At 28.8% G+C, this 24,328-nt stretch overlaps 2 protein-coding genes across 2 annotated transcripts in view; one reads left to right on the top strand and one right to left on the bottom strand.

The window, feature by feature from the left end:
• Positions 1-6,245, bottom strand: part of LOC107448220 (medium-chain acyl-CoA ligase ACSF2, mitochondrial) — a gene marked incomplete in the record, with an annotated part of 38,867 nt that extends 32,622 nt beyond the window's left edge. The window contains 3 exon segments of the mRNA XM_043042746.2: positions 271-399; positions 3,255-3,441; positions 6,033-6,245. Coding sequence (XP_042898680.1) covers positions 271-399; positions 3,255-3,441; positions 6,033-6,109 — 393 coding nt within the window.
• Positions 6,246-14,480: 8,235 nt separating this feature from the next.
• The window catches only part of LOC107448233 (medium-chain acyl-CoA ligase ACSF2, mitochondrial), a 34,464-nt gene continuing 24,616 nt past the window's right edge, over positions 14,481-24,328 (top strand). Inside the window, exons 1-6 of the mRNA XM_043042754.2 lie at positions 14,481-14,836; positions 14,973-15,159; positions 17,041-17,169; positions 19,244-19,297; positions 19,387-19,505; positions 19,583-19,630. Of these exons, the coding sequence (XP_042898688.1) occupies positions 14,826-14,836; positions 14,973-15,159; positions 17,041-17,169; positions 19,244-19,297; positions 19,387-19,505; positions 19,583-19,630 (548 nt within the window). The 5' untranslated portion in view covers positions 14,481-14,825. The remainder of the gene's footprint in view (positions 14,837-14,972; positions 15,160-17,040; positions 17,170-19,243; positions 19,298-19,386; positions 19,506-19,582; positions 19,631-24,328) is intronic.

Raw genomic sequence — 24,328 nt, 5'->3', positions numbered from 1 at the left:
AAGTATCACTTTGTGTTGTTTATTTTAAAAAAGCAGACATTTTTATTTTATATTTTACTTATTTTGAAAAAAAAATCTTTTTAAGAAATATTTGAAAAATTTTGATTTTATATATACTATATTCATGTATATTTACTCTTGTATTTATACTAGTTTTATAAATACAAGATGACTAAAGACAAAATGCAGGTCTAAAAATATACAAAATCAGCATTTCATTTTAAATTATAGCTTTATATAAATCTAAAAATTTATATAAATATTTGATACCAAAATCAAGCCAGCTTTTCCTGCTGCAAATTGGGTAAGAGACCATTCGTAACAATTTGGACTGTAGATAGCTATTCGATCCCCTCTTTTCAAACCACAAGCTATGAATCCTGAGGCTAAAGTTTCTACCTATAAAACAATTAAACAAGCGTTAAAATTAAATATATCGAAAAATACTCTCTTAAAAAATTCTTGCGTCAATTAAAAGGGATAAGGGAATTTAAAAAAAATTCGCATGTGTGGTTGGTTACTATCCTTGTTCAGGGTAAATTGCAGGAAGAAAAAAATCTAATATCTATAATTCTCTTACGTGGCTCCCAAATTTTGGCTGTATTTCTTTTCCGGCGGTGCAAACGTTTGCTTTGTTTTGTTTACGTTACTATTTCTTTTACATGGCGAATCGACCGACGATTGCCGCTAAAAATGTCACATGCCAAATCTAGCTGATGTGGCTCAACATATAGCGCTTTTAAAAACGGAAACTGAAATAACCAGAGAGCATCAGCTGCGGCAATCTCATACTATTAAGGAAGGCAGAAGTGAGTAGTCTTTGTCGATAGATCTCTATTTTAGTATTTTGTCAAAAGCGCTTTTTTTCACGAATTTATATATTACGAATTTATTTGACGATTTTTGATTTATATCACGAATTATATTATAGCACATTTCTAATAGGTTTAACGAATTACATGTCATTTATTTGAATTCAAATTTATTTTAATGACTTAGTATTTACTAAAAAGATGTAATTTTTTTTAAAAAAAAGTTTTTATATGGTTTTGAAACCATGTAAGATTGCGTATCAATCTTCTGGGGTTGGCGAGCGTTAGCGAGCCTGGTGGCGTAGCCCACTAGTTATTAAGATTTCCTTAGCTTGGAAAAGAAATTTGTATTGATTTGCAGGAAATGGAGTTGCTTATCATCTCGAGATAACTGGATTTACAAACTAACAATCTCGTCCTACTCATGCATTGTTTCTACTTTTAAAAGTTTTAAATAGTTTCGAAAATTACAAACAGTTATCTAAGTGCTATCTATATCCGTAATTAGTGCATAGGTACTTAAAGTTTTTTTTTGAAGTATTAAAGGGTGTTTTTTTTTACAATATAAGGTAAGGAAAGACCATTTAAATAATTATTTATTTATTTATTAATTTTTGAATTACGTGGTGAACATTTTTTCGTTATATTAGACTATTTAACTTAAATTTCAAAATTCAAAATTTTAAATAAGTCGGCGAAATAGGCCTGAAAAAAATAATTTGTAAAAGCTTATTTTTGAAGAAAGTTGTATTTTTATATGTTCGACGACGGCTGATTCATTTGAAATTGAGTAATTGAAATTAAATTTTTTTTCCTACATTAGAATTCGTGAACCTATTTTTTGAAGAAGAATAAGTCAAGCAGAAAAAAAAACTATAAAAGCTAATTTAAGTTATTGTTCGCTTGAAATTATCTTTAGCAGTAATGATTCTTAAATTTAGAGCAAAAAAAAAAGAAAAGAAAAAAAAAAGAAAAAGAAAATGTAGGTGCTTGCTGTCTGTTCAATTGGAACAGCATTTTCTAGATTGGGCTCCCCTCTATTTAGAGAGTTAAAGATTTGAAGTTTAAGAAAAAGGTATGCTTATTCCGAAAAAAATTATTTTCTTGTTTAATTTCATAATTTAAATGTTTCTTTAACGTTAATATTGCATCTTTACACGAAATACGATCACTAGATAAAGAGTTACTTTGGGTAATATTATACCTTCCAGAAAGTTTTTTCTTTTTTTTCCCAATTTTTTATTTTTTATTTTGGTTTACTTAGTTTTTTTCTTAGTTTCATAATTATTTTTATCGCTGAAGAATTCTGTAAGGATCAATTTTACTGCTTTACGATATTAATTTGTTGATTAATTTCATTAATTTAATGATTGATTTAATTAAATAAAACTATTTAATTACTTTCTTAAATGGCAAAATTTTCCTCATTATATATTATCAAAATATTTGCTAAAAACATTCTTTTGTCATGCACTGAGAAGAAGAACGTTATTTATAAAAATATCATGCAAAACGACTTTATTTATAATATTATTTTATTTTATTTTTAATTTAGTGTATTCTATAGCAGTAGTTACCAACTAGCGGCCCGCGAAGCCTTTTTTGTGGCCCGCGAACTGTAATATATAAGTTGTCATTTTTTTGCCGACAATTTTCGTAAAAAAACTACATGGGTTTAAAATACTTTTCTTTCTTTTAAAAAAAAATTTCTTCGCTTGAGTGAAATTTAACATGCCTACGGTGCAAAAAAAATTGTCTCAAGTTTTGAATCCAAGAAAATATTTATTCAAATGCAAAAGTAATCGTGTATGTTGCCCTTTTTTATTTCGTTTTTTCTTTTTTTTTTTTGTATTTTGTGAATATAATTTAGTATGTGTGCATCAGAAAGTTTCTCGAAGAAATCCTCTGATTTAACTTTTTGAAATCCTATTAATTTGAACGAAATTATTTACATTTGCAAATTTTGTAACCAGAATTTTTTAATATGCAATTAAATATTTTTAAAAATTTACTTCTTATTTTAGTTTGTAATTCAATATTTTTGTTTTGTACAACTGGATAAAAATCTGACAGTGATATTTAATGTTTCTTCAAACATAAAAGAATTCTATATAAAATTTTGATTAAGTTGCTGCCTGCCGTTTGACTGGTGTTTTTAATTGCGGTCCCCGGCCTCATGTAAGTCGGAAACCCCTGTTATAGAGCATTAAAAGTTTAATATTTTTTAAATTACATAAAATATTGATCAAAAAATTGAATAAATATTAATTTAGAATTTTTAATATAGAATGATTTGATGATAATTAAAGATTTGATGATGATGATTTGATAATAAAATGATTTGATGATGATTGATGATGACTAAATAAAATTAATACCAAATATTTTCTTTCTAATGCAACAAAAAGTAAATAAAATAAGCAATAAATGAAAATAAGTAACCTCTTTTTTAAATTCTAAGTATGTCTTTGATATTCCTTGATGATTTGAAGCAAATGCAATGCTATCTCCGTATGTATCAGCAGCGGTATCTAAAAGGTTGCCTAAAGTTATGGGAGTCAAGGGAATTGCTCCATTTTTAAAATAATAACTTCTGTTTTCCTTTTGTGGTACCGCACCGCTAAAGTACCTAAAATACAAGCAATCAATCATTAATCTTTTACCACCAAATTGAATAGTAAACGAATCATCACGAATTAAAGATCGCTGACCCTCAGTCTAATTACCAGATTATTCAAAAACCGATTAACCGGTTGTCCAATTATTGTTGATGGACTTTGTTTTTTTTCTACCTTATCCAAAAATAATTTTTTCCCTCAAAAACGCTTTTTCATTTTCAGAATATTCGAAAGGGATTGAAAAATGGCTTGTTTAGTCCCTTGGTAACCTTGCGAGGGACCACACGTTCGTTCCACACAGTTTTAATGTGGGTAGTAAGTAATTTCAAATAAGGGACCAGATTCCTAACAAAATTTTAAAAAAAGTTAAAACTTTCAAACATGCCATTTGCAACATGCTGTAATAGTCACTACTGCAACTGCCAATCCTAAGTCTATAAAAAGTATGAAGGTTAGTTACCTAGAAGCATTCTTACATCCGTCTTTTAAATTTGTCCAATTACTCGGTTCCGATTAGTACGGATAATCAGCGTTCTACTCTATTTATATCCGTGGTTTTCCTCTACGTATTTCTGGTATAGCTGCTCTCACAAAGTGATAAATTTGCACCGAAAGTTTACTCAACAAGTCACTTGCCTTTTAAATTGGATTCAAAATGACAGTGTAAACTAAAATCTGCACTTGTGTATAGATTATTCATCTATGATGAAGGAAATCAAAATTCAAAACAAAAGCATTAGACATTAGCACTACAAAATATTCTCAATTCTAGACGAATCATCGAAAAGGCAGCAAATTGGCCAAATCATAGTACCCAATCTTACCCCGAGAGTAGGGATATCGAAATGAAACGGAACAGAGCTGTACTAAATCCTTATTGTTTGTTAAGATATGAATCATTAGTAAATGTATAAATAAGTTGTAGTTTAGTAAGGTCGATTAAAAAGAATTTTTGTGACTGTACTGGCCAATAAATAAGGCTAGTGAAAAACAAAAGAACATTAGAGAATTGATATAGTATCAGAACAAATTTATCTATATAGACGCCGTGAATGACCACCAACACGCCAATATGATACTAAAAGGCCCTTCTTCTTGACAAGTTAAATGTAAATCAGAGTTTGTCCTCAAGAAAAAAAGAACCAATTTCGATGCTATCGAGGTCTCATCCCACTACACTGTTTGTCCCCTCTCTTGTCTATATGGGTGATTCTTTCTAAACATGACAATTCGGACCAAAAAATTTCTTCGAATTTAAAGTCTTCAAAATAATCTAAAAATTTTTTTGTATACTTCTTTAGTTACACTTATTAATATCTTACAGGCAGCAGTGCAGTTTATTGACATTTGCTCGAGAAAAAAAAAATAGAAATTCACCAAATCTTGAATGCCAGGAAAATGACATACTAGCTTAGAAGTTTAAAAAACAGTCATTTTAAGTTAATAGTAAGTAACTCAACTTTAGCCTTTACGTTAGATAGACCACAAATTGCTTAAATTAATTCTTTTTATCCACTGTAGGAAGAATCAAAAATTTTTTTGTTGCTGATATGTACAGAATAAAATTGTGTATAATAATCAATCATTAGATTATTAAAAAACTTCGATTACACTCAAGCATATTACAATCATACATAAACTTGGTAATAGGTTAATATTTTCTTACCCTCCTTACAGTATTAGCAGTTAAAAAAAAATTCTGGTAACACTTCAATGTTCTGGCATTCATAAGCCAGGAAAATGGCAGCCAGGAAAATGACAAATTCGCCATTTTATAGCATATAACTTTACTTTAATTTAATATTTTGACCTAAGACGTTTATATTCTGCCGAAAACAACTGGATTTCTTAAAATAACTCAGATAAATCTATGTAGTTTATGTTTTTAATGATTTGAAGAAGCCAGGAAAATGACAATTTAAAGACCTACTCACCTTGAAAAAATTTTTGAAATGGATTTTGAACCAGAAAATTGGTTCTTTATTCATGCAACAAGACATGTTCATAGAGGAGGGCATCTAATCAATCTATTAACATAAGATATTGATTGCTGGCTCTATCTATTTTGGTTATAAATCACAAAATAAAAGTTGCCAGGAAAATGACAGATATTCTTGGGACAAACAAATTATTGACAAAAAAAAAATACTTTAAACGAAATTTCTGTAAATAATACCCTCTGCATATATTCTAGAAATGCTTACACCGGTTGAGACAAAAAAAAATTAGATATTGAAAAATTTATGGGAAGTTTTGAAGCTAGTTATTATTGGAAACATTGTTTGGGACATACCAAGAAAATGACATTTTGAAGTTCAATTAAATTTTTTAACTATACAAAACAGTCAATGCTAGTGCAAAGTCATTTTAAAATTCTAACAGCAATGCTATTTATAATTTTTTTAAAAAAATGCTCTTTTAGTATTATAGTATTAGATCTTGGTGCAAGGGACAGTGAATTGTCATATTTCGTGAGAATCACCCATAGATTTACATTCATAAATTAAGTTTTTGTTTCAAAATTTTTTGCAATAAACAAAATTTTTCTAAATTTTAAAGCCATTGAATCATTTCGATACAGAGCACATACTTTTTTACTCACCTAATAACGGTATAGTTGCGTTTAAATCCATGGATGGTACGAATAAGTGAATTTACTTTCATTTTTCTGAATATCATCAAAGCGAAGTCTTTGAAATTAAAGAGTAATTTAGTATCCCGCTCCGCAGAATTTTCTGATTAGATATTTCGATTGAAGAAGAAACAAGAGTGAAACAAGTTATTTTATTATTGATTTGGTTTTTGCTTAGTAAACACAACTATAAACGATAAACGAACAATTTGTCTGAAAACCTACACAATAGTGATTAGATAAAGAATTTCCTCTGTGATTAGAAGAAGTCATTATTCCATCACTTTATAAATAATCACTAAATAGCTACTATACATTTGCAGTTAAAAAAAAATTTCTCGATTTTATTACTTAGAAATGCATTTTGCCTGTCTATTGATTATTAAACTTATCTTTATCAAACGCATCAAATTGATCTGCAGTTCAGTTTTTTAAGTACAGTTTAAAATAAAACTGATATTAATTTTGTTATCTTTAACACAATTTAATAAATGTTGACAGATAAATATTTAACTTTAAGAAAATGAATTAACTAACAACTCGTTAGTGTGACCAATACTGTCGCGCAAGGTGTCAGGACTTACTTAATATTAGCGCATATATTTTCTTTTAAATGTTTTTTTTTCCGGTCTGGATATCACTATGCTATGATCTTGCACACAACAAAGAACAAACTGTTTTTGTTCTCCATCAACGGCTAATAACCCATTAAAATCCTGCATTAATTTAACAACCTTTTTAAAAATGTCATAATCTGAATTTAACATACCAGATTTTCTTTTGGCATTCAGATATGACACCTTATTTCTCCAAGTTGAAGAACATTTTCGCAAAGAAACGCGAATTCATTCGAAATGGGAAAATTTCGGCTTTTAGTAGACACAAAGTCATCCACTATTTTGTCTAAAATACAGCCTTAGAGAAATTATTCTAATACAGTAATACTACTCCATAATAATGGAAATAAAAATAAAACTTTACAAGTTAGTCATATTTTACCTTTTGCATTGAATATATATCTGAGTCCTGATGGCTCACGGGATAAGCGTTCCCTTTCTAATGAGGTGAATCGGGTTCGAATTCCAGCGATGGCTGGTCGATACGAATTTCGCATCCGTCTTGCACCGACCACAGTGCTGACGTGAAATATCCTCAGTGGTAGACGGATCATGGGCTAGAGTCCCCTTGCCGTGGTTTTGCATTCTTCAACCTAAATCATTCTAATCATTACACAATTAATAATAACAACTCAGTCTTTCAAGCTGAACAACTTGCTATTTTAGAATGCATTAGATTCATCAAATCACAGACTTCATTTAAGGCGTCTAAAAAATATACAATCTGGTCGGATTCTAAAGCAGTATTATACTCTATAATCAACCCAGGCACGAAAAATTCACTCTCGGCTAAAATACAAAAATTACTCCTTAATACAAATATATTTATCTCATGGATTAAAGCACATGATGACAGAACAGGTAATGAAAATGCAGATGCCCTAGCTAAATTATCGACAACTAAACAACAAAATTACTCATATCCCTTCCCGATCTCACATCTTAAGAATCCACTTCAGAACTCTCTATTACAAATTTGGCAAAATTATTGGAACAATTCAGATAAGGGAAGAAGATTATATAAAATTATTAATAAAGTGGATTATTTTAAGACGATATCTTCAAAACAAGAAATCTGGTTTCTAACTGGGCATGGTCCTTTTCCATGTTATTTTAAATATCAAAACATCTCAGATAATGATCACTCCACGTGCGGCCTTCTGGGCACTCCAGAACACTATCTTACGGAATGCATCTATACAGCTTCATGGCATACTCGTGCATCGAATATCACTAATCTACCAACTTGGCAAAAACAATTCATAACTAACAATACACTTAAAACCAAATTATTATTAGTGATGAATTTTCTTTCTGATAATGATAATATTCTAAAATTTTAAATATAAAAAATAAAAAAAAATATTATATATTTTGGATTGCCTACCTATATGTTGTAAATACTGTACATATCTTTTCCATTTAACTTTTTTTTTATTGTTTAAACTATAATTAATATTTCTGTCTATTTGTAAACAGATTAATATTTCTGTATATTTGTAAACAAAATTTTAACCTCCTTTCTTTTGAAACTTTAAATAATTGATTGAGGTTGGCTGGAAGTAGTTGCCAGACGCGGATTATACGGGTAAGGGTTTTACTAACCTATGTACGTATCCGCGTCTGGAAGGAAAGGAAGGGGGAAAAAAAGTCCCCTTGCCGTCAGGCTAACCGTGGTCTTCCTCTCCATGTAACTCAAATGCGGATTAGTTACATAAAAAATTATCCTCCACGAAGGTAAATTTCCCCCATTACTTGATCCAGGAGTTCCCTTGTCTTCTGGATTGAGTTCAAAATTACAAAGTTATGTAGATTGACATTAGTAGTCGTAAACCCAAAAATTGGGCCAACTGTTCAAAGACGGTTATAAAATAAAACAAAATGAATATGGATCTGCTCGAAGGAGATCATTTCAACCCTGCCCTTTGGTTCCTCTAACTTCCTCAACTTTGTCATTTTTGTTTTTCCCTTTGAGGCATGGAAATTTTTAAATTTCCACCAAATATGCGAAGCATTCTAATGTAATTGTTGTTAATTGCTGCTAACTTTTAGCTTCTTTTCAAACATTTTCTTTCTTTCTTTTCAAAGCATGAATTATTTGGAAAGAGTTTCCAGATTGCAACGCATGAGCACAGCAGTCCTATTTGTCATTAAAGAATTGCACTTTTCTTTCAAAAAAATTTTTTTATCGATGTTTCTTTCCTAGCTCATTAAATGCAAATTTTAAGAGGAACGGGGTTAAAATGGAACACACACAATTTCCTCTACTTCATACTTTTTGAATACTTAAATAAGCATTTAATAATCCTGGATTTCTGTCTGTGGAAATAATAAATAAATAATTCAATAAGCAAAATTTTATATTTATGGCCCATTGAAACATAACCACAGTAATAAAAAAAAAAGAAAAACAGGAAAGGAAAAAAAAAAGAAATAGAATAAAATGTGTGCATCAAATTGGTAACAGGATTGAAACGGCAAGGGAAGGGGCCCTATATTCCCTTTTATGGTTACATGCTGTTGAACCTAACATCTTTTTTGGTAGCTTCATAAGCATTAATTGATTTTACAAGTCATTCACAGCGATTAAATTGTATACTCTTTGCTACCTGAATTTTAACTGTGATGTAATACTTTTATTATGACTAAAAATTTAAAAGTTGTAGCAAAGTTATTTTATTATTACTTTTTTTCTAACCTTATGTACACCTACATACGCTTATCTACCTTCGTACTACGTGTTTGTGTAATATTTACTGAAGTACTACTTCCAAGTCCAATAGAAAAACGTGTAGCCTATGTTTAAATGTCAAAAAACTATTGAAATAAGACTTGCTATTAGCTAGAATTAATTATAAAAAAACGCAAGAAATTATAGGTATTTTTTTAAAGAAAAAATACATAGGTTTTGCTACGAAATTAGTGTAATTAATTTATGATGGCGTTTTTAAGAATATCTCATTCAAATTACCCAATATTTTCATGTGATTTAAAGTCAAAAATTATTACCCAAATTCAATATATAAGTTTAAACGAAATTATGTGAACAAATTTGAGTTGTGAAAGACAAACCAAGGTGTGGAATGAAAGGCAAAAACATTTTCCAAAGAGGTACTTTCAGCGCCATCTGTTAGATTATTATTAAAATATCCTATTGAAGTTTCACAATGCAAATTTGTATAATTCCATAACTAACACCTACTAATTTTCTTAACCTTGATTAGTCTTGAAACGATTTTACTCAGGCATTTGCCGATATCCAACATGAAAAGTTGTAAGGATAAAATAATGCAAATAAACTTTTTTCATTCAACGTTAAATGCTAAAAGTCGTCATTTTTTCGGTTATTATAGGGAAGTGATGATAATATTGACTGAATAATGACCGTATTATGGATAGTTTGTTCACCTAAACAATTATATTCACTTGGGAAAGTTGACATTTACCGAATGTGGAAATTCACAGTAATACATTCTTTAAGAAGAATCAAATATGAATCACTCTTAATGAACTTTTGACCTAATTATCAGATTTTGAAGTACGAATTATTTAAATACTTTTTGTGTCACTCTCTAATCCAACAGTATTTTAATGTACAAAATTAATTTTAGGTTATCAAATAAGGAATGAAATCTTTTTAACTATTTCTCTTAATATAAATTTTGATGGAAAGATTCGAAAAAAAAAAGGTTTTCGCCCATGCGATTTAATTATTGCTCGTCTATTCTAAAGGCACCAATTCTAAAGTGTTTTATGCAATTGAAGCAAGAAATTGCACATTTCAAAGAGGGGAGTTTCTCTCTCCCTTGTTTCCCTTTATCTCACCGACACCAGTCAAACCCTGTCATAAATATTAATTAAAATAGTTTTTAACTCGGAACCATGGTCTCTGCCACAACTCCAAACGAATGGCGAGGGGAGTTCTTTCCATAGATAGAATATATATTTTGCTGCATTATTTTTAAGAAATCAAAAAATTAGATAATCAACTCAAAAAAATTTTCCGATTTAAACATGTAAAAAAATAAATGAAATCTATTAATAAATAAAATCTATTAATAAATAAAACAAAATGAAACGAATAAAATAATCTCTATTTATGAAAATAATAAATAAGTAAAATATTCAGAACTTTAAGACACACAGAATTTTAATAATATTTTAGCTAAGTATTTTTAAATGCCAAAAAAATAATAAATAAATAAAGAAAGAAAAATGAAATTAGTTTAATAATTCTTCCAAAAAAAAATAGAAAAAACATTTCATAGTTAGATTCTATTTTTCGTGAATTTTTCAACCAAATTTGCACAATTTTTTAAATTTTGACATTCTAATTTGTGCTGTTCATCAAGATATAATATTTGGGATTTATTACTTATTGAGATAAGAGATGTTATTGATTATATATTAAAATAATTTTATATTAAAATAATTTTATATTAAAATAAGGGATGTAAAGAATTATTAAAACGTTTTGTTATTGATTGAGTTTGTTATCGTGCTGGTAAAACTTTAAAGCTCACGCAATTAGTTACAGATAGAGGGTAAAGCGAATTAAGTTAAAATTAAGCAAATTAAGTAAAGGGGCTCAAATGTTTAATCTATTTCATGACTTTTATTTTCTGAAAATAAATATCAAAGTACATAAGGAATCCGTATCCATTGGAAAAAAGATTATGTTTGTTTACAAAACGTGCATTTTTGTGTTTGATTATGTTAATTATTGTTATTGTAATTAATGTTGGAAATGATAATTTATTATTGTTTGTTATGATAAGTAAGTATACTTAAAATGTGCACTTTGAACTATTATAGCCTAAACAAAGTACATGTAAATCCGATTAGTTGACTAAAAGTTACTTGAAATTATTCTTTTTTTGCTAATTGTAAACTTTTGTAATAGAAAGATATTTAATTTCAATATTAACTTAATGTTGGTGAGCAAAAGATTTTTAAATGCAGAATTGTCTTCATTTCGATTCATAGTCCAATTTGATCTCTAAATCAAAAATTATTATGAAAGATTCCTTTTCCATTTTGCTGATTATCCAGCTTTTCAAAATAAAACTTATTTATAGTTTTAATTTTTTTTCCTTGAAAGTGAACAAAATATTTTTTATCTTATCAGAACGGATATACAAATTAGTTACTTTTTATTATAAAAACGAGATCCGACATTAGATCAAATTTTTTTTTGAATAATATATTTTTTTTTATTCTTCATTTTTTATTAAGAATCCTGCCAATGCATTATGGTTTGTGAGCCTAGAAAATTTCAAAAAGTAAAAGGATTTCAGAAAAAATATTCATCATCTAATATTCATTCAATCATTTATATTCATTGATAATAATATTCATTAATAATATTCATTCCTTTATAAGATCAAAAGTTATAATGAATAATACCTTGTATTTCATTTCATTTTAATGACTGTTCAGTTTTGAAATGAAATTTCCTCAATTTTGTAATGTAATGTTGTAATTTTTTTTTTAGGTAGTATTGCGCCTCTAGTAAACTTATCTTTAAAAATTTATCATTGTTGGTGATTTGAAAATGTTTGAATCGTAATTAAAAATTATCTCATTTCTAGTAATAGGAATTAATTTTAAGATTAATAGTTTAATTAATGATTCTCATTATTTTATTTTAGCGAATGTATTTTTGTAAATATAAATTATATAAAGTTGAATTCGAAAAGTTCATTATTGTTGATGAACCAAAGATTTTAAAGCAAAACTGTTTAATCAAGCAATTAAGCAAAATGGTCTTCTTTTATATTCATAGCCCGATTTGATCAAAATTTATTATCAATGGTTCCTTTTATTTTAACGACAGTAAAGTTATAAAGTAAAAATTCTTTAAAGTTTAAATTTGGAACCTTACAATTTTTGTTGAGAAAAAGATTAGTAAACTGATTAAATCGGATTTAAAAGCTATCTAAATTTTTATATTGATAGTCTGTTGCAATTTGAAGTTCAATTACTAAATTATTCTTTTTATTTCATTTCGACGACTGAATATTTTTTAACATAAAATTTATATAATGTTGAATTTTGAAAGGTTATCATATTTAGTGAGATTCGGATTTTTAGGTTTAAAATGGAATTAAAAACTGTCTTCTTTCTTATTCATAGACTTTTGGTCATCCCCCCCCCTAAATTATCTTAAAATTCAAAATTATATATTTCTATCGCAAGACTTAAGATTAAGTATTATAAGAGATTCGAAGTTATCATTTAAAAGAAATTATTTGTAATATTTTACAAAAAAAAACTTGATATTTTTTAAAATTTTCTTTTCTACAAAATAATATAATAATATTTAGATATAACAATAATAACTAAAACTTAAATACAAAAACTGTTTGAAAACAAAACAATTCTTTAAATCTAGTTGAAATTCGAAAATAAAGGCCACTTATAAATAAAAAAGAAGTTTTTAGGCCTATTCCGGATAACTTAAAGGAATTTGAGCTTATATACAGAAAAGGTATATATATATATACATACATAAAATCTTATAGTACGTCTAATAATATGGCCAGGGACTGTCTATATATGCATTTGTAAAAAAAAGATATCACCCTGAATAACTCTTGTTCTAATGATCGGATTTTCACGATCTAAGTGTCAATCTTAATGGTTCTCGGGGGTGACCTCAAATATGCTAATTAATTAGTGCTAACTATTAATTAAGTTACGAAATCAGACACAAAAACGTACTTTCTCTGAATAAACATGTATTTTTTTAACATATTTGGAATCCTGACCCTTAAAATAGGGGGGGTAGACAAAATTTCGAAAAAAATGGGTTGTAAATTAGGTCGCAATAAGGATTTATATATCTGGCGATGGTTTAAAAATANGGGGTCAAAACTTTGGATCGCTCTCCTGACCAAACTATGGGGACTATATTTCCCAGATTGCGGCTACTCGCTATATTTTGAAGGTTAGGAATCCAAATATGTAAAAAAAAATACATGTTTATTCAGAGAAAGTACGTTTTTGTGTCTGATTTCGTAACTTAATTAATAGTTAGCACTAATTAATTAGCCTATTTGAGGTCACCCCCGGGAACCATTAAGATTGACACTTAGATCGTGAAAATCCGATCATTAGAACAAAAGTTATTCAAGGTGATATCTTTTTTTTTTGCGGACTGTACGTATCTATATTTTTACATACACACACATACATTTTAAATGTATGCGTACATTATGTACGTAAGTACGGATATACTATGTACTATATATTATGTACGGAAATACAATGTATGTAAGTATTTAACTTCTTTTACTTAGGAATGCAAGTATTTATATACAGTGTTCGCTCGTGTATATACACGAATAAGCATACAGCGTAGTTAAGTTCTCATGTAAGTACAACATATTTATGTATTCGAGCAGTAACTATTTTTACAATTACTCGTCAGATTATGATTGATTGGTAATCGTACATATTGATTACATTGATTGTTTAAAATAAAAGATTTCGGTCACCTGTCATATACTAGATATCGCATCTTGTTGTGCTTGCAAGTAATCATGTTCACTTTTTATTTGAAATGTTTATAAAAATAAGTAGTTTATTACCATAAACGTTTCATTTGTAGCTATCCCAATCGTAGTGAATTAGAACATTCCGCGCCCATTTTTCTTGAGCTGTGAAATTAAGTTATTCTTGATTAATGAATAAAGAATAAGGATAAACCGGACTATATATCTTAATTGTTCAGTTGTCTCTCGATCTCTTCAGATTTTATCAGATTGCGTGAAGATAGAATATATTTTTCGTGTGCACAGAATAAAAGTCTATCCAGGAAATTACTCTGGTGCTCCAGTGTAAGTTCCGAATCAGCTCTCCGACTTATGTCAAAGCTTTGTCAATTACCAATTGTCGAAATGATAAAAGATTAGGAGGCAAGCTGAAACAACGAGATATCAAATTTAAAATAGAAAACAGATTAAATTTATAACATCGAATGTCGGAAGATAGGTTGAAATGTTATTAAGTGAAAGTAAGGAGTGGCGGTCACTCTATTAATTTTGACTAAACTATTTTAAAACTCTCCAAAAAATAGTTTTAAAATTAAAATTTTACTCTTCATAATTTGCTCGATCTTTTTTTTTCCTTTTAACTTAGTACTATGATTGAAGGGTGAGTATATAGTTTTACCATTTGAGCCACAACAAACTGTGTACCTTGTGCACAATACATTTCCCCCCCTCAAGTTTCAGGTAAAAAAAAGTAATGTTTTTAATGTAATGTAATGTTGTAATGTTTTTATTTTTAGGAGTTTTAGTATTGCGGCTTCAGAAAGTACAAACCATAGCTATCATTTTAAAAATGGCAATATACCACTGTCTTCCATAACACTAGGAGAGCTTCTGGACAATGCTGTTGATACATATGGTGACAGAATTTACGTTGTGTCCCATCATCAAGGAATTTCAAAAACTTACTCCGAATTTAGAAATGAGGTAATTTTTTTTAAAAAAATTATTTAAAAAATTTTATTTATAGTTTCTAGTAGCATTTTCACAAAATTTCAAAAGAGTAATAAATACTCTACTATTATCTTCATATAACATAAAAACATAATGATTTAATACAGTTTTCCATTGTTGTCGTTGTATTTTTATTGGCCAGAAAATCACATGGTAAGATCCAGTTTTACCTCATTAATTTTGCATACTGTTTTTTGATGCTATTAGCATAAAATTAATAAAAGTCATAAAGGTATTGTTTGCCTGTAAATATTTTTGTATTAAAAGTACTTACTCGTACTGCTGTTATTACTGTTCTGATTTTGACTAAATTATGAGCTTAAAATTTGAATATTTTTTTTTTGTTATGGGTTAGTTCTACGCTACATTTAAGGATACAGTTATTTAAATTAGTGTTTAACCGTATAAACCGTTTTTCAATCATTATTATTTGTGCAAATCACAATAATATACTATTATAAATTACAGTTAAAGAGATTCGTTAAATGATTTAGAACTTAACGATGAGCTTCATGCGCAATGTGATGCATGAGAAAATTGTATTTAATATGTCTGTTTGAAAAAACAAAATATTAAATTACTGTTGTGAACTCACTAAACTTGCTGTAAAATATACTTTTAAAACGTTTATTGTTATTAATTATTATTTGGATTATTTGGAATTATTTGGATGTCGGAAGTAGGGGCATCGCGAGTATTTCTTGTAATATACCATACACTATGCGTTTCTAGAATAATAAGTTTTCCTCCAGTATTTTTTACTTTTATACACATTTAACGAATTTGTTTTTAACGAAAGATTTGTCATCAGATAGGTTAGATAAAATGTATGGTATCAAAGTTTAATATAGCTATGACACATCGATTTCAGATTTGAGAAGGCAGATTTGAATAGATTCATGATCATTAAAGAAATATGCTTTGCAAAGCGTGAAACAGACTTTTTCTTAACATTTCTGTTCCTTATTTTTTATTGTTTAGCTAAAATTTGATCCATTGCAGTCGTATATCTGATTTCAGCAACCAGTTTCCATCGAGTATCAACATAGTACAATATACAACCGTAATGCTTAGCATACTTTTTGTTTTAGGTTTCTTCTGGTTTGGTTGGGAAAAAATGAACTTTTAAAATTTATTTTAATTTGGTTTTGAGAGAATTCAGCAAGTTGCAATATTCATAATTATTTTTTTTTTTGCAAGAATAATTTGAATTGGTACGAATTCAGACTCTCATGCTTTTTTGGGAACTTTAATCCTCAACTAATACCTTTAAATATTTCATTACCTGTGGATGTTCACTTAGTATTGCGAGTTAAACTTCTGAATCCAATACAATTGCATTTGAAGTTTGTCTTTATTATTGAAATCCCATATTTCTAAAATGTCAAAGTAAGTGCTGAGCTGGGCTTAAAAAATCTGAAAAATTTCATACGCCTTGCCGGGCTTGTTGAATTACAAAATTAATGCCCGAATAAAACTTTTACTTGCCAAAAAATATTTCTTATGTATACTTTCGAAAACATATGAATGTTTATAAAGTACGAAAAATGACCGAATGCCTACTTTGAGCTTTTGTATTTCACATACTAGAACTTCATGATTATGGTTACAGTGTCTAGTCTTAAATGTGTTAATTAATAAGAGGGAGGAAGAATTCCCAAATATATTAACTTGAATAGCAAGTCTCTTTTTTTAAGAGAAATTTTTTTTTCTAATGAAATAAACTAGTTCTTAGATATTTCTTAAACTTTTCAAAGAAAAATTTTTTTTGATCATGTTACATTATTCTGAACAATATTTTAAATTCTATTTTTCAAAACAAAATAACTTTTGTTATGATAAATTATTTTATAGGTTCAAACTTTAGCTTCTGGATTCATAGCTTCGGGATTGAAACGAGGTGATCGACTAGCTATCTTCAGTCCAAATTGTTACGAATGGGCCCTTACGCAGTTTGCTGCAGCGAAAGCGGGTTTGATTTTGGTATGAAGTACTTAAATCTATTTTTTACAAATTTAAAATATACCTGAACAAATTTCGTTCGAATGCCTAAAATACGTATGCATCGAAATACGTCGATATTTTTAAATTACGCATGCATTATCATAAAACTAATCATCTGCGTTTAACATATTATTATTTTTTTTATTAATAATACCAGTAAATAATAACTAAAATGTTTTCTTGATTGAAATTAAGTTGGAATGGTGTTTTCCATAGGATCCTATTTCTGGGAAATCCTACTAAGGAAATCTATTACTGATAAAGTCATTTCCAGGAAAATACTCTATGTGAACATTTCCTCAAAATGAGGAATTATTATCTGCTATTGCATAAGGAATTGAATTTCGAAAAAAGCTTTAAGCTTAATGCAACATATCAACACAATCACCTAAGGAGCAACAATAAAATCTACAGCAACAATAAAAGGTGCCTACCGGAGCCTAAATAATCTTAAAGTGGGGAGCATCTATAATCTGGAATCTATAATTATCAGTCAATTCTTGATCAACAATTATCAAATTATTTGAAGTTATAGAATAAAATTTTTACTTAATTTTTTTTATTGTATTGTAACACCTAAAAAATCTTCTCAATTTACCAAAAAATAATTCTAAATATTTTAACTTTTTTCATGCAAAGAACAACTTTAAACAATTTGGAAAATTCTGCATACTGAGTGATTGTTTTTATCTTTATCAACCACTGTTCCTAGAATCCACTATAAGAAAATAAAATATTACCGTAGTTTTTAATAAAAATGTATTTTTATATACAAGGTTTAATTTCACAATTGACAAATTGTTTTAATCTAGCATAATTGCTTTCAAACTTTTACTAAAACGCACTAGAACTTGAGCGTTTTGCACTCGCCCTTACCTTGAAAACCTGGTTGTAAACCCAACGCACTTACCCATTAACACGTGATTTCTAGATATGTATATGTGAGACTAGATATGTACTGAGTCCTAAAAAATTTTCGAGTCCGGGTAAACGGTGGAAACTGAATTTTTTATAAGGCAGGTTCCGGGTACCGAGCAAGAATTTTCTTTGTTACCCAGTCGACTATTAAAACATTTATGCGAAACAATGGAATACTCAGATATTTTTTATCGAACAAATACTTACAAAGTATAGTTCGAAGGAGATTTATTGTGCACCTATATAAGCAAAAACATGGTTATTATTAGATTTTTTTAAAAATAAATTTAAAAAAAAGTTACTGATTTAAAAGTGGGTTGACTGTTTGGATGTAGACTGATTGCTAAGAAGGGGATACATCTTCTAAAAGGGGACTTTATTAAATTTTCAATAGCATTTATTATAATCTACATAGTATGACTGTATTTTAAATGAAATTTTTTTTCAATATTGGGGTCTGATATTTATTCAACCGATAACCACAGATGTAATTTATGTGCAATATCTACCTTAGTACAGTCTCTTAAGATGTTCAATATTAGGTGAGATATTGTGAGTTGGTGTGGAAAAATACAGGTTGTTTAAACGTTTTGTATCAAAGAGAATAATAAATGGTTTTTCTCATAGTTAAACACTTTGAATATCATATTATTTATGTTTATTTGACTTTTTTGTTTTATTATTGACAATTAAATAAAATGTTATAAGCAATTAAATAAATTGTTATTTAACCATTATTTTCCTAAAAATTTCAAACAGTGCATGTTACAAGTGATGCTGAGTGCAGCTAATCTTTATTCCGATGGGATGAGCTACAAAAAAACATGCTCACCTAACTTCATATCATAAAACTACCTGGAAGGGCAACAACGATAATAAATAAAAATTTTAATGAAAAGCTCTACTAATTGTGTTGGTATATGCCCTTTAGTTTTGTGCTCAATTTCATATTGTTGTTTTGTACTGATTTATAGATTATTTTCCCTTTTTTTACACCTCCTATTATAAACGAGTATTCAGCTAGTGCTAAATAAAATAAAAGTCTCAAACAGCATCGAGTGATCAGATATTACACACAATAATGAATAATGTATTGAAATGTGAACTTTCATCATTTTTTCCTTTAACGTTCTAGGTAAATCTTAATTTCTTATCTGAATCTGAAGAAGTTGAGTGGTACCTCAAAACCGTGAGTTAATGGAATTGTTTACAATCTCACGTTTTTAATTATACTATTTCTTGATTACTGTGCCTTATTTTATATCCTCTATGGTTTAGGTATCATGTACAGCTTTAATAATGTATGACAAATATAGGAGACACGACTACTATGAAATACTCAACAGGATAATTCCCGATTTACCGACAAGTGATCCGAAGAATCTCAAAAGTGAGAAGTAAGCGTCCTCAATTTTCCAAAAAACTATAAAATGCAGGAGAACTCAAATTAACATCGTCTTCTTTTTCACTTTAGGTTTCCAGGCTTAAAATATATTATGGTGATTTCTGATGAGCATAAAAAGTAAGAAATCCGTATTTTGACCAATGAATGCTAAAAAATATACACATAAAATATCCTAATTTGTGCTTTAGTTTTATAAAGTTTAGAGACAGGCGAAAACACAGTTTGAACAAGGAACTGTCTAAAATTATATGCGTGATGTTACTGACTATAGGTTTCCAGGCTATATATATATATANACCAATGCTCTAGATATCTAATGCCAAGACATTTTGAACGTTGACAAAATAACCGAAAATTCTTAGAACTTCAGTTTTTAAATGTCTACCACTATAAAATATATTTTGAAAACTGCGCAGTACTTGGCAGCTCTGCATGATGTATGCTTGTAATAAAATAACTGTATTACTTTATTTTTTTGTTCTTGAACGAAAAGACTTAGTCAAAAAAATGAAACATAGATAAAACGGTCAAAGTATTTAGCTTTTTTTGCTGATTAGATTTAGTTTATACACCGAAGAGCCATTACATTATGACCACCCTGCTAATAACATGTAGGACCACCTTTAGTTATCAAAACTGCTAGCACCACCCACCGTGGCATTGATTCCACAAGGTGCTGACAGGTAGTCTGAGGTATCAGGTACCAAGCGCTCACCAACTGTTTCTGCAATTCCCTCACATTGCGAGGGGGTAGCGTGCAGCACGAATTTGTTTCTCCAAGTAGGAGCAAAATGCTCTATTGGATTAAGATCAGGTGAATTTGGGGGTCAAGAAAGGACTTGAAAGTCACTGGAATGTTCCTCGACGATTCGACCTTTATGACATGGTGCATTATCCTGTTAGTAAACACCATCCCCCGTAGGAAAAACTGTAGCAATGAATGGGTGAACCTGGTCTGCAACTATGTTCAAGTATCTTACAGACGTCAGGGATAGTTCCATGAGGATTATGGGTCCCAATGTGCCCCATGAAAAACATTGTTCCTGGGCGAGAAACCATGAAAACCTGGGCGAGCCCATTGTTATAGATGGAGGGGGGTCATAATGTAATGGCTCTTTGGTGTATGTATATATATATATATATATATTTAATGGTAGTTATTCTTATGTTTCACGACTCTACTTTTTAGAGTAATATTTTATAATACATTTTTTTTACTTTTTAGAACATATTTAGTTCTGAACTTGTTATCTCAAAAACTCGCTATCTCGAAATTTTTTAAGCGTTTCTTCAACTTTGAGGTATCGAGAGTAAACTGTATATATATATTTCTTTGCTTTATATTTGTTTGAACTTTATTGAATTTTGGGAATAATAATACATAACTTGGTATTAACTATATAATTGTATATCATTTAAAAAACAAAACATTATTTTTTTCATTGCTAATTTATAAACTTACAGTAGTTGAAAAGATTTCATTTAACAAGTTTTTATTCTTTGTTAGTATTTTGCACACATTTAAGATCGTCTTAAGCGGTTATTCCGGGGATTATATAGTTCCATAGATAATCATTATTTCTACGGCACCTAGTGTATTTTTACATTTTATCACATTTCTTCCGCCTTTTTTTATTGTCTTAGTTATGGTTTGTAAACCGTTTCATTTTGCGAATATGTATTATCGATTTTTTTCAGCTACTTTTTTCCTAATTTTGAGCTTTTCGTCTAACGAAACTATAATACACAGTCACAATATTTCTCTAAATTACACACTTAAAAAAATGTCTCTTATCTAATAAATAACTGCAAAAAAAGATTAATTATTTATTTTGCTTATAATTTTAAATAATTTAATGAAATATAATTCACGAAAATTTTCTTTATTTGACTAAATTACTGAGGGGAATTATACCGAAGAGCCATTACATTATGACCACCCTCCATCTATAACAATGGGCTCGCCCAGGTTTTCATGGTTTCTCGGCCAAGAACAATGTCTTCAAGGGGCACATTATGACCCATAATCATATATGGCAGTACTTTTACTTTCGTTACTTGTACCGCCGGTACAAGTAAAAAGTACGTACTTTTACTTGTACTTCGTTACTTTTTAAATTTAATACTTTAACTTGTACTTTCGTTACTTTTTTAGAGAAAAAGTACAAGTATTTGTAACGGAAATATCGAATGAAATCGTTACTTTTTTTTAAAACTCGGTAAGCTTTCTAAAAAAAAAAAAGACAAAAAAAATTAAATAAAAAAAAAATGCTTGTTTTTTTAATTTATAAAATTAATGTGCAATATATATGCATTCACAGCTAACTTCGTGTTTAAATACCTTGACCTCCCGTGAAGCGCTTATTCAGCGTGGCTAAGCACGTTCTGAGAAATTCTCGCAGCAGACTCAGTAACACCAATTTCGAAATGTAATTACAGTAGAGTCCCGATTATCCGAGCCCCAATTTTCCGAGTTTCCGCTTTAACCGAGCTATCAAATATTTCACACATCTTTTTTTTTCTAGTTTATTTTTTATTCTTAAAACTACCGCCGAAAAAATTCTGAATTTTATCTTCCAAACACTCAGTAAAACAAGCTGAAGGACAACACGAGACTACCGATTAAATAATCGTTAATATCATCAATAATGAAAATGAATCTAGCTAAGATGATGAAGACAGTGACGATAAAAATCAACATTTAAAAATCTCTCAACATAAAAAAAATCATCAGAAAAACTATCGCAAGTGCTATTGAATATATAGAACAACAAGAGGAGGGTACACCAGCTTCCCTGTTTATCCCTTAAAAAATGGCCAAACATGTCGAAATAATGTAAAACAAAGAACGATTAAGGACTTTTTTTTAGTAAAAACGCTTTAATTCTCTTTAAGTATTCTCTTTAAGTGCTTTGAAGTAAGATTTTAATAGTAATAAAAATTGTATGTGGTGGACTCGTATAAATTTTGCATCTGTTAAATAAATTATTTCTATACCTACTCTTTTTTTTCTCCATTTTTATGCTCTTTCTTTTAACCGAATTTTTCGGTTATCTGAGTTAGTCGTGGTCCACATTAACTCGGATAATCGGGACTCTACTGTATTTTGCAAAATGAATAAAAATATTAATTAGTAAGTTATTTTCATTCATTTTCGAGTTTTATGCATTTATTTAATACATTTTAAATAAAAAATGTTGGATTTTGTTATTACGTTTTTCAATTTTCTTTTTGAACTCACTAATAATACATTTTTGTCTTAATACATTTTTTACTAAATACATTTTTACCTAGTATATTTTTTACTAAAATTATGTTTATGCCCGACCTTGTCAAACAACGCCCAGTCAAATCTCTAAGAACTTCAGAACTATTTGGGCTATTGAAAACTATTATAATTACTATTTTAATTGAAAACTCGAAGGTATTAATTTAGCCGCTGATACTGAAATTCGTTTACAAATTTTAATTATTCCGTTAGGCAGAAACGTTCGGAAAATGATTTCCTCGCATGACTTCAACATTAGCCATTGTTACAAATAAAACTATAGACTGTTCTGTTTCATGTTATACTGCACATTCAATTATTGTTTACTAACACAAAAATCACAAAGCTATCTGAAACCCCGTGTTTGCTTTGTTTATGTTTGTGCTTTTAAAACGCGTTTCTATAGATTAGAACAATTTTAAATCAATGGTAATTTAAATAAATAAAAATAGTAAACTAAAAATTAAAATCAATAGATAAAATTTCTTTTTCGTGCAAATCCATAAAAAGTTTGATATTAAAATTATATTTAATTTTAAAATTATATTATACGATTATATTATAAAATCTAATATATATAATTCTCTTACTTGGCTCCCAAATTTTGGCTGTATTTCTTTTCCGCCGATGGCAACGTTTGCTTTGTTTTGTTTACGTTACTATTTCTCTTACACGGCGAATCGACCAATGATTGCCGCTAAAAATGTCACATGCCAAATCTAGCTGAGGTGGCTCAACATATAGCTTTTTTAAAAGTGGAAACTGAAGTAACCAGAGAGCATCAGCTGTGGCAATCTCATACTATTAAGCTGGGCAGAAGTGAGCAGTCTTTGTCTATAGATCTCTATTTTAGTATTTTGTCGAAAGCGCTTTTTTTCACGAAATATTTTGACGAATATTACGAATTTATTTGACGATTTTTGATTTATATCACGAATTATACTACAGCACATTTTTAAAAGGTTTAACGCATTACATGTCATTTATTTGAATTCAAATTTATTTTGATGACTTAGTATTTACTAAAAAGGTGTAATTTTTTTTTAAAAAAGTTTTTATATGGATTTGAATGATTGTTTTGAATTCTTAGAATTTTGTGCATTTGCAATGTACCTAAGTTAGTAGCGAGCGAAGCGAGCTTTGTTTGCGAAGCAAACCACATAAGATTGCGTAGCGATTTACGGGGGTTGGTGAGCGTAAGCGAGCAGGAGGCGCAGCCCTCTAGTTATATTATAATATTCTTGCGAATTTAAAAATAAATTAATGTCCATAATTTTCAAAATTAAAAATAATTAAATAAATAACAACAATTTTGCAAAAACATTAAAGAACATAATAATAATATTCAATAAAATTTTAGTTTACTTTGAATTTTCGATTTCTTAGAAATGCACTTTTAAATCGTTACTTTTTTTGTTTAGTACTTGTACTTTTACTTGTACTTTTTACTCGCTACTTTTTAAAGTAAGAACTTTTTACTCGTTACTTTTTTTAAAAATACTTGTACTTTTACTCGTTACTTTTTAAAAGTAACGTTGCCATATATG

This window comes from Parasteatoda tepidariorum, chromosome 4 (genome assembly GCF_043381705.1).
Source record: "Parasteatoda tepidariorum isolate YZ-2023 chromosome 4, CAS_Ptep_4.0, whole genome shotgun sequence".
NCBI lineage: Eukaryota > Metazoa > Arthropoda > Arachnida > Araneae > Theridiidae > Parasteatoda > Parasteatoda tepidariorum.
The sequence above is the reverse complement of the archived record's forward strand: the minus strand, read 5'-3'. Positions and strand labels throughout refer to the sequence as shown.